The 14,704-nt window shown below is 35.6% G+C and overlaps 3 protein-coding genes across 8 annotated transcripts; all 3 read right to left on the bottom strand.

Moving 5' to 3' along the window:
- Positions 1-66: 66 nt before the first annotated feature.
- Positions 67-1,059, bottom strand: LOC306866455 (LYR motif-containing protein 5B; the record flags this gene model as incomplete). The annotated part of the gene is made up of 3 exons (XM_079411678.1): positions 1,002-1,059; positions 791-933; positions 67-276 (listed from the first exon to the last, which is right to left on the bottom strand). The coding sequence occupies exons 2-3, from the start codon at positions 833-835 to the stop codon at positions 67-69; spliced, it is 255 nt and encodes an 84-aa protein (XP_079267804.1). The 5' UTR covers positions 836-933; positions 1,002-1,059.
- A 176-nt stretch (positions 1,060-1,235) lies between these two features.
- LOC306867096 (protein NEDD1-like) lies at positions 1,236-10,157 on the bottom strand. 4 transcript variants are annotated; one of them, XM_079412612.1, is made up of 17 exons: positions 10,087-10,157; positions 8,338-8,481; positions 7,280-7,374; positions 7,081-7,197; positions 6,776-6,916; positions 6,259-6,488; positions 5,965-6,166; positions 5,028-5,181; positions 4,761-4,892; positions 4,597-4,641; positions 4,372-4,476; positions 3,670-3,714; positions 3,416-3,570; positions 3,144-3,327; positions 2,957-3,065; positions 2,069-2,135; positions 1,236-1,975 (listed from the first exon to the last, which is right to left on the bottom strand). In XM_079412612.1, the coding sequence occupies exons 2-17, from the start codon at positions 8,471-8,473 to the stop codon at positions 1,871-1,873; spliced, it is 2,022 nt and encodes a 673-aa protein (XP_079268738.1). In that variant the 5' UTR covers positions 8,474-8,481; positions 10,087-10,157; the 3' UTR covers positions 1,236-1,870. The 4 variants fall into 4 exon arrangements, with proteins under 4 accessions (XP_079268738.1, XP_079268735.1, XP_079268736.1 ...); XM_079412609.1 differs by lacking the exon at positions 10,087-10,157 and adding an exon at positions 8,962-9,163; XM_079412610.1 differs by lacking the exon at positions 10,087-10,157 and adding an exon at positions 8,962-9,153 and having other exon boundaries at positions 8,338-8,535.
- On the bottom strand, positions 9,038-14,608 carry LOC306867097 (endophilin-A3-like). 3 transcript variants are annotated; one of them, XM_079412613.1, is made up of 11 exons: positions 14,346-14,512; positions 12,661-12,729; positions 12,477-12,549; positions 12,208-12,351; positions 11,993-12,126; positions 11,160-11,318; positions 10,961-11,064; positions 10,774-10,874; positions 10,644-10,676; positions 10,465-10,539; positions 9,038-10,374 (listed from the first exon to the last, which is right to left on the bottom strand). In XM_079412613.1, exons 1-11 carry the CDS (start codon positions 14,388-14,390, stop codon positions 10,166-10,168), a joined length of 1,146 nt encoding a protein of 381 aa, XP_079268739.1. In that variant the 5' UTR covers positions 14,391-14,512; the 3' UTR covers positions 9,038-10,165. The 3 variants fall into 3 exon arrangements, with proteins under 3 accessions (XP_079268739.1, XP_079268741.1, XP_079268740.1); XM_079412615.1 differs by having other exon boundaries at positions 12,477-12,497; positions 14,346-14,476; XM_079412614.1 differs by lacking the exon at positions 10,644-10,676 and having other exon boundaries at positions 14,346-14,608.
- Positions 14,609-14,704: the final 96 nt, after the last annotated feature.

Genomic DNA, 14,704 nt, shown 5'->3' on the forward strand with positions numbered 1-14,704 from the left:
ACAGTCATTCTATCGCTGTTGTTCTGTTTATGTAAATATCAAGCAGCGTGTAGCATGTGATTTTATTCACTCTGTTTCATAATATCGTTTCTTTAAGGCTCTGTATTTCCGGAGGTAATAGAGCGCCTCGAGCTCTTTCACCACGAATTCTCCTCGGCTGATGAGCTCTTTGATCTTCTCAGGGTCGCTAACATCTTTATTCTTGGCAAACGCAGCCCTCAGTCTGTCTCTGAAATAGTCGGCTCCTTTCGGATACTCCCGTCCAAGAAACAGCAACTTCAAGCAGAAGGATCAGAAGAGTAGACAGGATTATGAATTTCTAATGCCTGGAGTCAGATGTGTACAGAATGTTGTTTTTTTCTTTAATATGTTTATCCTCTTAATATAAAGACTGACTTATTATAGTTAGTTGATATTAGGCAGACTGTATTGTCAATACTATTGTCAATTTTAAATCCAATGAATACTTTTCAGTCTTGGTTTATTTATTTTTTTACAAAAAAAAATAGTAACATGCCATGTTTTTGTCAACTGGCACTGCTATAGTCTGAAAATTCGGATTTTTTTTTTTACACATATATATATATATATATATATATATATATATATATATATATATTATACACAAAAACACTGGGAGAAACGCTTTGTGTAATTTGACTTAAAACATTGAAAATTACAAGAAGGATTTGCTACAGTCAAGAAGAAGAAAGAAGTAGATTAGTGGATCTGTATAATTGTACATTTTGTTTTCATGGCATTGAAAAGCAGAAGGGGGCAGTGCACTCACAGTTTTGTACAGCTGCACTACCTCTGCTCGGAGTGGGTTGGCCATTTCCCAGCGATTCCTCTGATCTCAGCCAAACACTTCCTCTGACTCAGCCAAGGTTTTTCCAAAGCGGACGGCGATTAAAAACACCTTCAGTTTCTAGACTACATAATGACAAGCTTTAAGATGTATTGCTGAAAAACAAAAATACAAGCTTTGTTTTTCTACTTACTTGCTACTGTCTCATATTTCCCTTTGGACACAAGGACTTCTGTTGTCGTCGAATACACAAAGTCAAAATAAAAGTCCTCAACTGTTTAACTGAAAAAGTCTAGCTGGTTACAAATGCTGTGTTATTGCTATTACATAGACGTAAACATATAATAAAATAAGTCTTCCAGGTAAAAACAAACTAAACACAAACATCTTATGCCATGGTTGTAGTAAAACAGAAAACAAACCACAGCTACACATGAATGCAGAAATAATTTATTGAGGCCAGTCCACAGATAATGTTTTTGAGTTAGTCATTTGCTTTTTGCTGCCAAAAACATATGAAAGTGATACAAAATGTCATGTATTAAAGCACTTGCATTCAAATAATCTCCAATACACACCTTTTGAAGCTGCAAAATACATAAATCTACCTACTCTTACACATCATCACCAGTGTCCTTTCATTTTTGGCATGTGGTTTGCAAAAATAATCTGGACAACAGAGGAGCACAATCCATAGAGGCAAAATTCACACTGAGATGTTTCTTCACTCTACAACATTCACGCATTACACATCCTAAGTGTCAATACATGCAACTTTTCTGTAAACTAGTTAGGATATACAAAACACGCCTTAGATAAAAAATACAAAGTGTGTTCTCTTCTTTGCTATTTGATTTTAAGGCATAGAAATCTAAAAAAAAAACACTATAACCTGAATCGGATACAAAAGTGTGTGCCAATATAACAAATGGAGCAGCAGACAGTGAGCGGTGGTCTGCAGAGTGAAGGCACTAGTAGAACCGTGAGCTTCTCTCTGTCCTCTCTGATTCCGGGCAGTATTCCCGGACTGACACAATGGGAGACGCGTGTCTATAGATGTCTTTAGTAATTGGCTCGTAGTCGTTTGTTTTCCTCTCTCAGTCTTTCTATCTCCTCGACGAGGGAGTCGTTCACAGAGTATTTCTCAATCAGACCGTGGATTTCATTCTGGAAAAGATGAGTGGCATGATTAAGGAGGCGTAATAATCTTTATTTTTTTAACTTAATTATGGATTTGATCTGTAAAAGAGACAAACATACCAGCTGAATATAGAACTGCCGAACCATCTCCACCTGTAGATTGATTATGTCTCTATGACAAGTGTCCCTGAAGAAACAACAAAAACAGTCATTAATGACTAAATGACTCCAAAGGGTATCTAAATATGAATATATGGTTTAATTAGTAAAAATATTATGTGTGTGGGTGTGTGTATGTGTATACACACACACACACACACACACACAGTGTTATTTTTAGCATCGAGATAATACTGTACATTTAATTAGTAATTTAAATTAGTTTTTTTTTTTTTAGTTTTTTTGTTGTGTGTTCATCTTTTTTTGTCTTTTAGTGTTTACTAATTTTTATTTCTGTTTTAGTTTAAGTTAAACTAAATGAAAACCAGAAATGGTTCCTTGACATCTAACTGAAATACTTTTTTAATGGTTTATTTTGTTGTTAACTATAATAACCCTGATATATACACTACTGTTTAATAGTTTTGGGTCAGTAATTTTTTTCTTTTTTTTATAAATTACTACTTGTATTCAGCAAGGAAGCATTAAATTGATCAAAAGTGACAAAGATATTTACCTTACAAAAGATTTCGATTTCAAATAATTGCTGTTCTTTTGAAATTTCTATTTATTAAATAATGAAGAAAAAATGTGGCACTGTTTCTACAAAAAATTTAAGCAGCATAACGGTTTGAACGTTGATAATACAAAATGTTTCTTGAACATCAAATCACTATATAAGAATGATTCAAGAAGGATCATGTGATACTTCAGACTGGAGTAATGATGCTGAAAATTCAGCTTTGCATCACAGAAATAAATTACATTTTAAAATATATAAAATTGAAAACAGTCATTTTAAATTTAAATAAGTGATCTCTAGAGTACTCTTAATCTGTGTTAACTCACCTGAAGTCCTCCAGTGCCTCATGGATCATATTACGGACAAAGCTCATCTGAATGGAGGTGAGTGGAGCTCCACGGCCCTCGGCTCCAGATTCGACTGCCGCCGCTGGAGCTTTAGATCAAAACATCCGTCACTCACTGTGTCCAATTAAAACGATTTATAATCTAATTGTGGCCCATTCAAACAAACCTGGTGCAGCTGCAGGAGGAGCTCCACTGACCGGCGAATCATAGGTGAGCTGGGTGGGCAGATCTCTCCTCTGACTGGGCTCAGGGGTGTTGTGTGTGTTCACAGACTGAACACGAGTGCTCTGAGCTGCAGGGGGTGTGCTTGTGACATCATACTCCTGCCGGAGGCCGTTATTCTTCTCCACCTGTCGATAATCCAGATTAAAAAAATTTAATTATAAATGCAAAAACATATCGGATGATAAATAAAGCGACCTTGTTGCCATTCTGTACATCAGTCTGTTGCGGTGGGGTAGTGACGGAGTCCTCCTCTTTGATTGGTGGAGGAGTCTGGACCACAGACGGACTGTAGCAGCGACTGCCTGGAGTGCCCAATGGGGTCTTCCTCTGGGATGACCCACCAGGGAAATGAGGTAGGTATTCAAAGTCTAGTAACACAGGAAATGCTAATGTTGGTAAAAGTAAATGAAACCTTGTTTTGTTGCTCTTATTACTGTTGATTAAATTTGCAATTTGTACAAACTTGCCTTTTTTTCCACTTGATACATCACTCAGTTTGTGCCCTTTGTAATCTAAAGAGATAATTAGCAAACAATTAGTGTGTCGATAGATATATAATTGATATTATAAATATATTTAATATATAAAAATAACACATTATTCTGAAAAATATACAGGCATTTGTGTGTATTTATATATATATATATATATATAAATACATACACAGTACACATACATATATTATGACAAAAACTTTTTATTTTGGAAGCGATTAATCGTTATAAAATACTTCTGTTTCAAATAAATGCTGTTCTTTTGAAGGATTGTGGAAAATAGGTATCAGGATTTTCACAAAAATATTACTCGGCACAAGTGATTTCAACATTGATTATAAAATTATCATGTTTCTTGAGCAGCAAATCAGAATGATTTCTGAAGGATCATGTGACACTGAAGACTGGAGTAATGATGCTGAAAATTCAACTTTGATCAGAGGAATTTTAATATAATTTTTTTTATATATTCAAACAGAAAACAGTTATTTTAAATTGTAATAATTTCACAATATTATTGTTTTTACTGTATTTTTAATCAAATAAATGTAGCCTTGGTGAGCATAAGAGACTTCAGAAACATTAAAAAATCCAAACTTATGAGTAGTGAGTAGTGTACATATAGTGCATGTAGAGGGCAAAGCTGTGAAAAAGTGGTTAGAAACGATTCCTCACCATCTCGTACAGGTGAAAAGATGTCCAAGCTGTTTCGGCCGACTCTGAAGCGGTCTGTGGTGTGCTGGCCTTCCCCTTCCCTCGAGAACACATCTATACTGCCTCCTAAAAACAAGAGAGGAATGCCAAGCAAAGATTTAGCCATGTAATTAATATGCAACAACAATCATAATCTCTTGAACTCTGCCATTTGTTGAACATAATGGAGCATAATAAAACACTCACCATTTCTTGAAGTTGGAGTATCACCAAAACCATGTGTTTTGAAACCTGAAGAGAAAATGAAAAGCCCAGAAAGGGACCATAAAAATGAGAAGACAGATGATGATAAAGAAAAAAGGGGCAATACAGTGTTAAAAACGCAAAAGAAGCAACATTAGGGATTTTACCATCATTAAGAGGGGAGAAAATATCCAAGTTTAGGCTGTTCCGACCGATGTTGCTAAATTTCTCCACACTCGGCTGCTGGTCTTGGCTGTGCTGACCCTCCGCCTCACGGGTGAACACTTCGCCAGCAGTACCTACAAAAACAAAACATTCACTACCTATAAAACCATTACAAAAGCTATAAACATAGCTTTAAATGCTAACCGAGCTAACCAAATACGACTGAATAAGGAGTAAAAGCTTTAATAGCTATAAAAAGGAAGGAGGACCTTTGACTTGGGCTTGTCCATCACCAGGAAATTCAGAGCCAGGCACACTGGGTGGGACTGTAGATGTTGGAGTGGAGAGTCCCGTCTGCTGACCGCCCAGTTTTACTGAGATCCTCTTATTTGAATGAGAAGACTTGCTGGATGTTTTAGTGGACTGTGAAAACAGAGCTGGTTTTTAAAATCAACTATAAATGTTCTGTTTCAATAATCTTGAACGGTTGAATGTAGGGGCAACATTTTTAAAATCATCAGATGTTACAGAAATTGTAAAATAAATAATAATAATAAAAAATTAAATAATAATAATCATATAAAATAATTATTTAATATAAAATGCATGTTACTGCATCTTTAATCATAATTAAGTATTCCTAGAACCTATTTTTAAAACTATGTCAGACATTACAACAATTATAAATAAGTTAAATAAAATTATTAATCATTTAAAAAATTGATAAAAATTTGAATAATTAAATATTAAAATATTAAATCATTTTACACTAAAGTACTACATTAAATTAATTAACAGTAATTAAATAATATATATATATAAAACGCACGGCATGTTCTCAATCTGAACATTTTGAGTAATTAACAAATCCTAGAATAGAACGACATCAGATGTTACAAAAACATTTACAATAAGTAAATAAATACACTTTTAACATTTTTTTAAAATTACAATTTAAGAAAATAATGCTATTTAAAATAAAAAGAAAACAATTAAAATATAATTAATTAAATGACATTTCTAATTTAATCTAAAAGCACTGCATGTTACATGCTTTAATCAATTAAAATATATTCTCAATCTGAACAATTTGCAGAATTTCTAAACTATGTCAGAAGTTAGCAAAAAAATAAACTAGTGCTGTCAAACAATTAATCGCATCCAGTGGTTCTCTAGAAATGTGTTAAACAACACAGACAGCTGTACCTTTAACTTGGAGGTGGAGTTCTGGAAGCGAATGCAGGTCACTGATGTCTTGTGAGCTGTGGTGATTTTGACCGGTGCGCTGAGGTTTCTCAAATCGTACATATAAATTCTGCCCTGCGTTGAGCCCACAACCAGTCCAGCTCCATCTGGAGTAAAATCAATGGCTGTGAGTGGAGATTCCACCTGCTTATTACGAAACACCCTGTGGGGACAAGCACACACATTAAACTGCTTAATAAAACCGCTTCGAAATCAAACTCCAAACTGCATATTAAATGTGATGTTTTGTCTTACATTTTGCTGGAGGTGTCATAACAGACGATCTTCTTATCAAGGCCCACAGTGATGAAGAGCAAATCATTGGCTGGAGAGAAGGCCAGCCCTGAACACGGGGCCTTGTGCGTCCCCTCGAACAAATGCAGCTCCTTTTGAGTGTTAGCATCCCAGAGAGCCACAGAGCCACTGTCAGACACCGTTCCCAGCAGAGACCTCTTCACCAGCGAGTACCTCAGATCATGGATGGGCTGAAGAGACATCACATGTTGTATTTTATGTTAGGGCTACCTGATTCATCAAAATTAAACAAAGTCTCTGTGCAGTTTTCCACCAAAATAAAATCTAGATGGCTGAACGTTTAAAAATTAAGATTAAATAAAAAATTCAATAAAATATTTTTTTTTCCCTCAAATACTCAGTTTCTTTATTTTACAGTAAAATATTACAATAGTAATATTTCTAATTTATACAAAACTGAACTGTGGACAATTCGTTCACTCACTATATTTTGTAAGGCTAAAAATGTCAAACTCACCACATTTGGCCCATGACCGAAGGGTTTGCTGGACAGGTTGGTTGTGATACTGTGGAGGATGATTTCTCCACTAGTGGAGCCAGATGCTATGTAGCTATCGCCTCCGTTAAAAGACACACATGTCACTTCCTCCTTGTGGTCCTACACGGAAAGAGACATTGATTAGGTTGCGGCTGTTTTGGGACATTTTTGTGGTTGCATTTTAGCTTCAAAGAAGAACATCCTTCCAACAAACTTCCCACAGAATGTCCTTTGAAACTGTCTACATCTACATACATAAAAAAATATTTTTAACCGTGTGCTACCTTAAGGCTTCGGTGCAACCTTTTTGTCTTTAGGTCCCAGATATTAACCGTGTTATCCAGTCCTCCGCTGACCAGGAACTGTGACGTGGAGTTCAGACTGACACGGGTTTGCTTTTTCTTCAAACAAAAGACCATTATAAGACATACATAACCTAGATATATTTAGATAAGATAGAAGATATCAATGTCCTCAGCTCACCCCTTCACCCAGCTCCATCACTGGAGCTGGAGATGACTTGAGACTGGACACCACCAGCTTGTCTCCTATACTGCTGGCACTGACCAGATACTGATCTGAACACTGTCAAGGAAAACAACTACAATAATAAATCAACCAAATCCACAGTCCCACTTTATATTAGGTGGCCTTAACCACTACGTACTATCGGCCTCCCTGCTCTCTGAGATATTGGCATCGGCTGTCAAAAAACAATATTGGTCGACCACTACCCGTATCCCACATCAATATCTGCAAAAGTGTTTTGCAATACAATATGAACACAATAAGTACATTGTACTTATTTTTAAATGTAAGTACATAGTAGTTAAGGACACCGAATATAAAGTGGGACCAAACCTGCTATAATTAATGTAAATAAATATGCACCATGATTGTCCAACTCAGGGGGTATCCATCTTTTAGATGCCACGGACCCCTAAATATAATCTTCCTCATGCAAGGGACCCCATCCTACAATTTAAAAGGCAGCTATATATATTTTCATTTTCATGGAATATATGCAAATTTAAAATATTATTTGGAAAAGATTCAGTTTCTATTTAGTAACATTAAGTTTTCTGTTCTTTTCACTATAATACTGTACTATGTCTTATTTATTTAGTATTTCTTTTCTTCTAATTTATGTTATTGAATTAATTTAATATAAATGTATTTTATGTTTAAGCCTAATTATCTATTCATTTCAATATAATTTTTATTAATTTACTTTTTTAACAATTACATTAATACGATTTTATGATTTTAATATAATAAGTAATATCATTCTTATTTATGTATATTTTATTATTATTTATTTATTTTAACACAGTTTTTCGACACTTTTCTCCAGAGTCAGAGAAACTGCACACTTCGCTTCGGTAAACATGGTGAATATCTCTTCTGATCACATTGATACACACACATTATAAAGTCATAAGTATATGTATATCATATATATGCATAGTGGCATCCCTGTGAAAGCTGCTCAGAATCCTAATGGAAATGGGTTAGAGTGATTTGACAGTGCTAGAGGATACTGCTGCTGCTCCAGCACACTTGAGCCACTGGATGCGTGGTACTGTGAGGGTTGAACTGCTCCAGCACCGTCATGGAGGTCGAGTCCCAGATCTTCAGACAGTCACCTGACGACACCAGCCGCGTGACGTCCTCCATAGCAACGGCTGCCAGGACACAAAAGATGGACAGCTGTCAGGCGCGCGACCCACTGTTTTCCACTAATGACAAGAATAGCGAATAGGGTTAACAGTTACAAATAATCGTATAATATTGCACTTTAAAGCATTATAATGTCACTTTCATGATTAACAATTAATGAATCATTTTGTATAGCCACCAATTTATATTTACACGGTGTTATTCGTAGTCTGAATTATCCCTTTACAACTCTTAAAATATCCTTACGTTAGTCACTTGGACTAAGTTACATGCAAGTTAGCCAACAAGCAATGCAGCTAATTCATGTAATCTTTAGAGCATAATCAAATTCTGTTACATAAAAGCTGTTACAATAGCATTTGGAATAAATTTGTAACCCTCTTTTAAAGACTTTTACAATCCAATTCGCACTTATTTGTTGCTGTTCGTGATGTTGTGCTAAGTTTCTGCATTCATCAGCTGATTAGCAACAGCTAGCTACTTACCCTTGGTTTTGACTATAAAAGTGCGGGAAAACGGAAGGATATGCTGGTAATAAAAAGTTCACAATATATCCACGCTGGTTGAATAAATGAGTCCTTTTATTTGAAAGTAAAACTTTGTCATGTCAATAAAGTTTGAGCATCCGTGGCTCCAGTAAGGAACAGCCACTACGGCGCGCCGCTGGGCTCAAAAACAGGAAGCAACGCCAGTGAGGGCAGGGCAAATACAAGTCATTGCGTTTGTGTGTCAAAGTTTGCATTAATAAACACGCCTGATAAGGAATATGCGTTCAGATGCGTTTTTAGTGCTGTTAAATATAAGTAAATAAAAGGTATTTTGCAATAAGACCAACAGAACACTGGCTAGAAGATGTTAATGTAGTGCACGCTCGGATTTAAGGAAAGACAAAGAAAAAACAAAATCACTCCTGAGAAGTTATTTAATGTATTTGAATGCCATTAAAAAAAGAAAAATAACTAATCAGTGTATGACCATATTATATTAAAATTATCATGTGACCCTGGCCCACAAAGCCAGTCATAAGGGGCAATTTTTAAAAATTTATATTTATACATAATCTGAAAGCTGAATAAATCAGCTTTTCATTGATGTATGGTTTGTTAGGATATGACGATATTTGGCTGAGATACAACTATTTGAAAATCTGAGGGTGCAAAAAAATCTAAATATTGAGAAAAACGCCTTTAAAGTTGTCCAAATTAAGTTCTCAATGCATATCACTAATCAAAAATGAAGTTTTGATATATTTACGGTAAGAAATGTACAAAATATCTTCATGGAACATGATCTTTACTTAATATCCTAATGATTTTTGGCAGAAAAGAAAAATCGATCATTTTGACCCACACAATGTATTGTTGGCTATTGCTACAAATATTCCTGTGCTACTTACGACTGGTTTTGTGGTCCAGGGTCACATGTACATTCACAGTGCACATATAACATAAAGGATGCTTAAGACTTTAATATAGCAGCATATTTATTCAACATTATAAGATTAATAAAAAAATAATCAGATAAGGAATACTAGGCAGGATACATGATTTTGCATAGTGATAATATGGATAAATATATAGCAAGGGCTCAGAAGTGCTTCACATATTAACCTTTATGAAATTATCAAAGTTTCTGAATCTGCAAAAACTGGCACAGTTCATGCGGTCCAGCTGCAGGGCCTTCCCGCCGTCACTGTGGCAGAGGTACAAGGACTTTGACGTAGTTCATGGGAAATAAGCCAGCCTCCCCTCTGATCATACCCTCACACCAGTTCTCATCGATCTGGCTGGTCAGAATGATGATGTCGCCCTCCTTAAATCCCAGCTCTCCCTGGTTTTCTGTCTGGAAACTGTAAAGTGCCTGACAGCAAGGCTGGTCCAAGGGGGGGCTGCTGTCATCTAGCACACAAGAAGAAAAATACATTTTATTTATACAGCTTTTTTCCAAGGTTAAGGCCACTTTTACAAAAAAATTAAATAAAAACGTACTGTTGCTGGTTGGCTTGTCTGTTGTTTGAGCTTTAATGGTGACTTTGTCAGGAGGGTGAACCACAACCGGTGCATCTAGTAAAGAAAGATTGAAAGACTTCAGTAGTAAAGCAAGCTGGGGTACTTCCAGCTACCTTATAAAATAGCTGAGTTTGTGCATCACATTTAAAATGACTTACATTTTTCACTCAAAGCTTCAGTAACCTCAGTATCTGTAGTGCATAATACAGCATTTCAGCTAGCAGAGAATTCAGAAACTCTTTGTCTCTCAGTTTCTGTTTAATGTAATCAAATGACTTAATATCACACCTGATGAGCATGTGGGAAATCCATAAATATCCGTGTACACTGTGCTCGCAACTGATTTAGATGCAAATTCCCTTTTGTGTTGATTGCTTGCGTCTGTTATCCTGAATAGAATGAAAAATAAGCAGGCACATTAAATGAAACCAAGGTAAGTATAGAAAATAAGTACAGCTGGAATCATGATTCTAACCTGCTCTGCAAACTACTCCTGAGATTTTCTAGAATCTGGTGTGACTGGTGGTGGTAGTCCATTACTGCTTCTAAAAGCCCTGAGAGCTGTTGCATCCGTTGTACCTAAAACAAAAACGTCAAACAATCAAACAATTTATTTATGTCTGGAAAAATGTTAAAAACTGTAAACTAATATATGAAAATGCACACTAACTTACATCTCTCTCTAAAAGATTAAACATGCTTCTCTCAGCCAGGTCTTTGGATTCTTCAAACTTTTCGAATGCTTTCTTAATTTCGGAGTCTGCAATCTTTCCTTTACGTCTTTTCTTGTAATGAAAATCTAGACGACGACCTTCAAGTTTTCTCAGATGATACTGATAACCAGAAAAAGAAGAAAAGCTATGTTTATGTCTTCATTCACAACAAAATGCATGCTATTTTCACTTTAAATGCTCGGAATACATACAAAATCCTTCAATCACAACATTAAATGCATCTACAAAATGACAGATAATCTGAACATTAGTAAAATCTGATTTTATCATCAAAATTACACTGCGATTCACAAGTTTGGGATCAGTAAGATTTTTCATGTTTAAAAAAAAAAAAAAAGTTTCTTATGCTCATCAAGGCTGTATCAATTTCTGAAATTGCTGTATTCAATTTCTGTCTTTTTGACTTTTTATTCATCAAAGAAAAATTATCACAGGTTCCAAAAACAATATTAAGCAGCACAACAGTTTCAACACTGATATTTAGCATATTATAATGATTTCTGAAGGATCATGTGACACTGAAGACTGGAGTAATGGCTGATGAAAATTCAGCACTGCATCACAGAAATAAATTATATTTTTAAGTATATTAAAATAGAAAACCAATATTAGGAATTGCAATAATATTTCACAATATTACAGTTTTTTTTACTGTATTTTCGATCAAATGAATACAGCATTGATGAACATAAGAGACTCCATTAAAAATCTTACTGATCCCAGACTTTTGAACGGCAGTGTATATCAAGCCCGTTTACTCCATATAGACTGACCGCAATTTCCTTCAGCTCTTTGTGCTGCAGGGACTGCAGAGGATCAATGAAGGTTCGTTTCACTCTGACATCCATGCAGTCTTTTGCCTGGGCTACTTGTTTCAACGCCTCTCCCATTTCAAGCAGAGCAAAACCTACAATTGTCGCAAAACTCAAAACTGGTATTTTGGCATTTTTAAAGCAGTAAAAAAAATACTAATTTGTCTTAAACATACCAAAACCTGACTCAGCTCCAAGCTCATTGCCATAGCGCAGCATGCAATCTCCCAGAATGCCCTCTGTCTGAGGATATCCCACAGACTTCACCTGCCCACGGATTTTAGACACTGTACTGAGCATGCTGAGCTTTGCTCTGTATGCTTGAAGAAGAAATGAAATATAACAACAACAAATTAAATATTGTAACAAATATTATAATACACAATTATAATAAATAGCATATATTGTAAATCTTATAATAAGTAAATATTATTCAATATAATACCTGGGTTTGGCTGAAGATATCCTATAGTTTTTGGAACAAGGTCGAGAATCAGTTTGCGGGTAATATCAGTTTTCTACAATAAAACGTTCAATAAAAAAGAAAAACAAAAAAGACTTTTTGATGCATTGAGATCTTTAAAATGTCTAATCTTTTTTCTTTATTTGGCTGAGATTGATATTTATACCCTCTCCATGTTGAGGAATTCATCATCCAGTTTTGTTCCCTCAACTCCACTGATCTTTTCCTTTAGCAACTGCAAGGATAATCAAAGAGGAAAAAAATAATATCACTTATTGTTGAGTGGGCTTGACGAAAAAAAAAAAAGTTTATGCAATAAGTTGATCTGATTCAATAAACAGTTCAGATGATCATTTGACTATTTTCACAAATTCTATTCTTCATAAGATATACAATATTAAGGGCAATACACAAACTGATCATAACTACTTTAACTGTTTAATTGAAATCTTACACAATGATATGATAATGAGTGGCTGATCTGATCACAACACAATCCAATGTCTACAACATTTCCAAACAAAACCCGGAAATCCACAAGCCTTGCTATTTTTAACACATTGTGATGACTGAGCATCTGTTTCCTGTGGTTCATAAGCCAAACTGTTTATGAAGGTCAGTCGTTTGGCCAATGTGTCCAAAACACTAGGAGGATTCAGACCGCCATGAATGAATCGAAAGAATGTGACCTTGGAAACTTTTTAATAAACATAATTTGGTGGCTTGGGGACCTAAAAACTTTCACTAATACAAAACCTCCAGGAGTCAATGACCAAGCTTTATTATAAATTCCAAGAGATTTTATTATCCACAATAAACTAGATATGAAGAAAAACAATAGCAGATAGTAAGTGGACTTTGGATCCAAGAAACAGGCAACTCCCATGTTTCCCATGTTCATGTGTCTCACATAGTTTTCATTTTAGCACAACCAACCTTCATACCTCTGCAGTAACTCAACACTTGTCATGTCTGATTACATCATTTGGGTGCGGAGAAGCACGGTTCTAGTGTGGATCTACAGCACTTAAACCTTTACTTTTTAAACAGGAACAAAACAATTTACACAATCTAATGCCCTATAACGTTTAGCTTGGCACCATATCAGGTCACACACGGTTGGCTGCTGTTGCTCTAGATCTGGCAAACAGAGAAAGATTGCAATGAAGTGAGGAAAAGTCTGATTGATGCCCGAGAATCGGTTCTTTTGAACATATCGTTTCAAAGAATCGGATCAAATAAACAGATTCGGCAATTCTTTACGTCGTGAGGTAATTGCGTCATCGCGTGGTTCATCACATTTGAACGATTTAATTTTAAGGGTGTTGCAATTTAAAATATGCCCCAGTTTGTTTCTGCAATTCAGTTTAGTTAATTTACAACGGAACTATAATTTACGTTATAGTTTATACAATACTAAACTTTACATCTCTGAAAAGTTTTGTATTTTTTAATAAAATGCACCTCCTTAAAACCAGCTGTTTCGTGTGTGTCAAGTAGTAAACAAAAATATGTTGTACATGTATCTTCTCGATACAGTTCTTGGTTCAATGAATCGATGAGTTGTTCTCTTGAGAACCACCCAGACTGATTCACCATTTGGTTCAACTGATTCACTGAAAAGATTCGACTCAAAAGAACAGTTCATTCCCGAATACGCACATTGCCATTACAACATCCAAGCAGCCAACAAACGTAGTATGTCACAAAAGTAACACAACTCTTTAAAGGGGCGATTTAAAGCGCAGTTATGTTTATGTGCTGTTAGTAGGCTATCATTTTAGAGAAATTACTCGATCACTTGAAATAAATCTTGTTTGCATTGTCGCACAAAATCAAGCGTCTTATTACCTGACTTGCTTTGTGAAACTGTTTCTTCAGTCCGGCCACTGACATCCTTATCCGCGTTACTCCTCAAAGCTTTCACATGAACAATCGTGTCGGGATGGTTGAGTCTGTGTACTATCTCCTCATTGCTCTCCACCCTCTTCCGTCCGTCGCAAATACTGTTATTTTGCACCTTGGGACATTGCCCAGATTTGATTGGTGGGGCTGTGCTGAGATCCTGCTGCTATGACGGTCCTAGAGGTCACTCATCGGTGCAGGCGTGTGTCTACTGCAACAGTTTCACCAGAGGGTGATACAGAGGACAGGGTTAGAAGATGTAGGGCAGCTTTAGCCTACATACAGACTTATATTCTGAAAGTTTC

This window comes from Barbus barbus, assembly GCF_936440315.1.
Source record: "Barbus barbus genome assembly, chromosome: 48".
Classification (NCBI taxonomy): domain Eukaryota; kingdom Metazoa; phylum Chordata; class Actinopteri; order Cypriniformes; family Cyprinidae; genus Barbus; species Barbus barbus.

Bases quoted from the DNA above. Each gene is read 5' to 3' on its own strand.
- LOC306867097 (XM_079412613.1), bottom strand. From the start codon at position 14,390: ATGTCAGTGGCCGGACTGAAGAAACAGTTTCACAAAGCAAGTCAG. The intron at 11,065-11,159 runs GTAAGTTAGTGT...TTTTTGTTTTAG, and splicing joins TTAATCTTTTAGAGAGAGAT to GTACAACGGATGCAACAGCT. The intron at 10,375-10,464 runs GTACGTTTTTAT...CTTGTGTGCTAG, and splicing joins AGACAAGCCAACCAGCAACA to ATGACAGCAGCCCCCCCTTG.
- LOC306867096 (XM_079412612.1), bottom strand. From the start codon at position 8,473: ATGGAGGACGTCACGCGGCTGGTGTCGTCAGGTGACTGTCTGAAGATC. The intron at 6,489-6,775 runs GTGAGTTTGACA...ATGTCTCTTCAG, and splicing joins TCGGTCATGGGCCAAATGTG to CCCATCCATGATCTGAGGTA. The intron at 4,477-4,596 runs GTGAGTGTTTTA...TCTTGTTTTTAG, and splicing joins TACTCCAACTTCAAGAAATG to GAGGCAGTATAGATGTGTTC.